The sequence below is a fragment of the Mustela nigripes genome, chromosome X (genome assembly GCF_022355385.1).
Source record: "Mustela nigripes isolate SB6536 chromosome X, MUSNIG.SB6536, whole genome shotgun sequence".
NCBI classification, from domain to species: Eukaryota; Metazoa; Chordata; class Mammalia; order Carnivora; family Mustelidae; genus Mustela; species Mustela nigripes.
The window spans coordinates 2429885-2431582 of record NC_081575.1 but is presented as its reverse complement, the minus strand read 5'-3'; the positions used below and the strand labels follow the sequence as shown (position 1 = coordinate 2431582).

At 59.0% G+C, this 1698-nt stretch overlaps 1 protein-coding gene across 1 annotated transcript; it reads left to right on the top strand.

The window, feature by feature from the left end:
* The first annotated feature begins 264 nt into the window (after positions 1–264).
* On the top strand, positions 265–1298 carry LOC132007678 (melanoma-associated antigen 8-like). Its single transcript, XM_059385924.1, is given in 2 exon segments — positions 265–1225; positions 1228–1298. Coding segments are annotated over 2 exon segments (1032 nt in total).
* The last annotated feature ends 400 nt before the right edge of the window (positions 1299–1698 follow it).

Genomic DNA, 1698 nt, shown 5'->3' with positions numbered 1-1698 from the left:
AACTAGGAGTTGAGTCCTCGGTGTGAGGCAAGAGTCCCTGAGGTCACAGAGCAGAAGAGGAGAAGGTGAGGGCCAGCTGTTGAGGTAAGGTACATGCTCCGAGCATGGAGCCAGGGGCTCGCCCATCCCAACACAGAGGGAACCCCTTGGCATCCAAGCCGACGCAGCCCACTGTCAGCTCTGGGATGCCAGGCCTCGTTGGCTGGGCTGTACTCTGAGAGGCCATCCCACATCTCTTTTCAGGTTCAGCCCAACACGAACGCCATGCCCCTGGGTCAGAAGAGTGAGCTCTGGAAGCTGGAGGAAGACCCGGGAGAGGCCCAGGGCCTGGTGAATGCACAGCTGTCTGGGGCTGAAGAGGAGGGGGTCCAGTCTCCTTCCTCCTCTTCCTCCTCCTCTTCCTCCTTTTCGTCTTCCCCCTCTAATACTAGTACTTCCTTCTCCTCTTCCCCTTCCTCCTCCTGCTCTGCCCTGTTCCTGATTCCGGTGGACAACAGGTCTGCGGCTGGGTCCCTGAGTCCTCCTCAGAGCCATCAGCATGCATGCCTCTCCCCCACTGCCATGGCAAGCACTGCTGGGAACCAGCCCTACCAGGGCTCCAGCAGCTCAGATGAGGGGGGGTTGAGCACCTGGGGGGAGCTGGAAGTCACTCAGCCCTTTCTCCAGGAGAAACTCCGCATGAAAGTGGCTGACCTGGTGGAGTTCCTGCTCCTTAAGTTTCGCACCAAGCAGCCAACCAGCCAGGCGGAGATGCTGGAGATAGTCAGCAAGGATTACCACGATTACTTCCCAGTGATCTTGGGCCAGGCGTCCGAGTGCATGCAGCTGGTCTTTGGTGTGGATGTGAAGGAAGTGGACCCCAGCGAGCACTCCTACGTCCTGGTCACCGTCCTGGGTCTCACCTGTGATGCGATGCTGAGCGGTGAGCAGGGCCCGCCCAAGACCGGCCTCCTGGTGGTGCTCCTGGGGGTGATCCTCCTGGAGGGCGACCGTGCCCCCGAGGAGGTGGTGTGGGAAGCGCTGGGGGTCATGGGGGTGTATGCCGGTGAGGAGCACATCATCTACGGGGAGCCCCGGGAGCTCCTGACCAACGTCTGGGTGCAGGAAGGGTACCTGGAGTACCGGCAGGTGCCCGGCAGTGACCCTGCCCGCTACGAGTTCCTGTGGGGTCCCAGGGCCCACGCAGAAACCAGCAGGTTGCAGGTGCTGGAGTATTTGCTGCGGGTCAATCGCGGGCTGCCGGTTTCCTCATGGCCCCATCTGAAGAGGCTGTGAGGGATGAAGAAGAGGGTGCCTGAGCCCTGGGGGTGGCTGTGGTGCGGTCTCGGCTCTGGCAGGGTTGGCAGCTTGTTCTGCGGGGTGCTGGGCATGAAGTGAGATTGTTTCATGGTTCTTCCCTCTGTGTGTGTGTGTGTGTGTGTGTAGAGAGAGAGCACCCTGTACATTCAAAGCAGGGCAGAGCCAGGGAGGGTTGGGAGAAGAAAGGAGGGGGAGGAGCCTCTCTGGAGGCTGCCCTCTACAGTGACTTCACATCCAGAGCTTGGTTTTCTTGAGGAAGTTCTGAAATGTTATTCCTTAGAAAGGAAGGTTCAACCAGCTTCAGCGGCTAAGTATGTGAGTGACACCCACCCCACAACATTTGTAATTACCCAGTTCAAGATTTAAGAGTTTTGTTATGTCCTGGAAATAAGCTGGGAG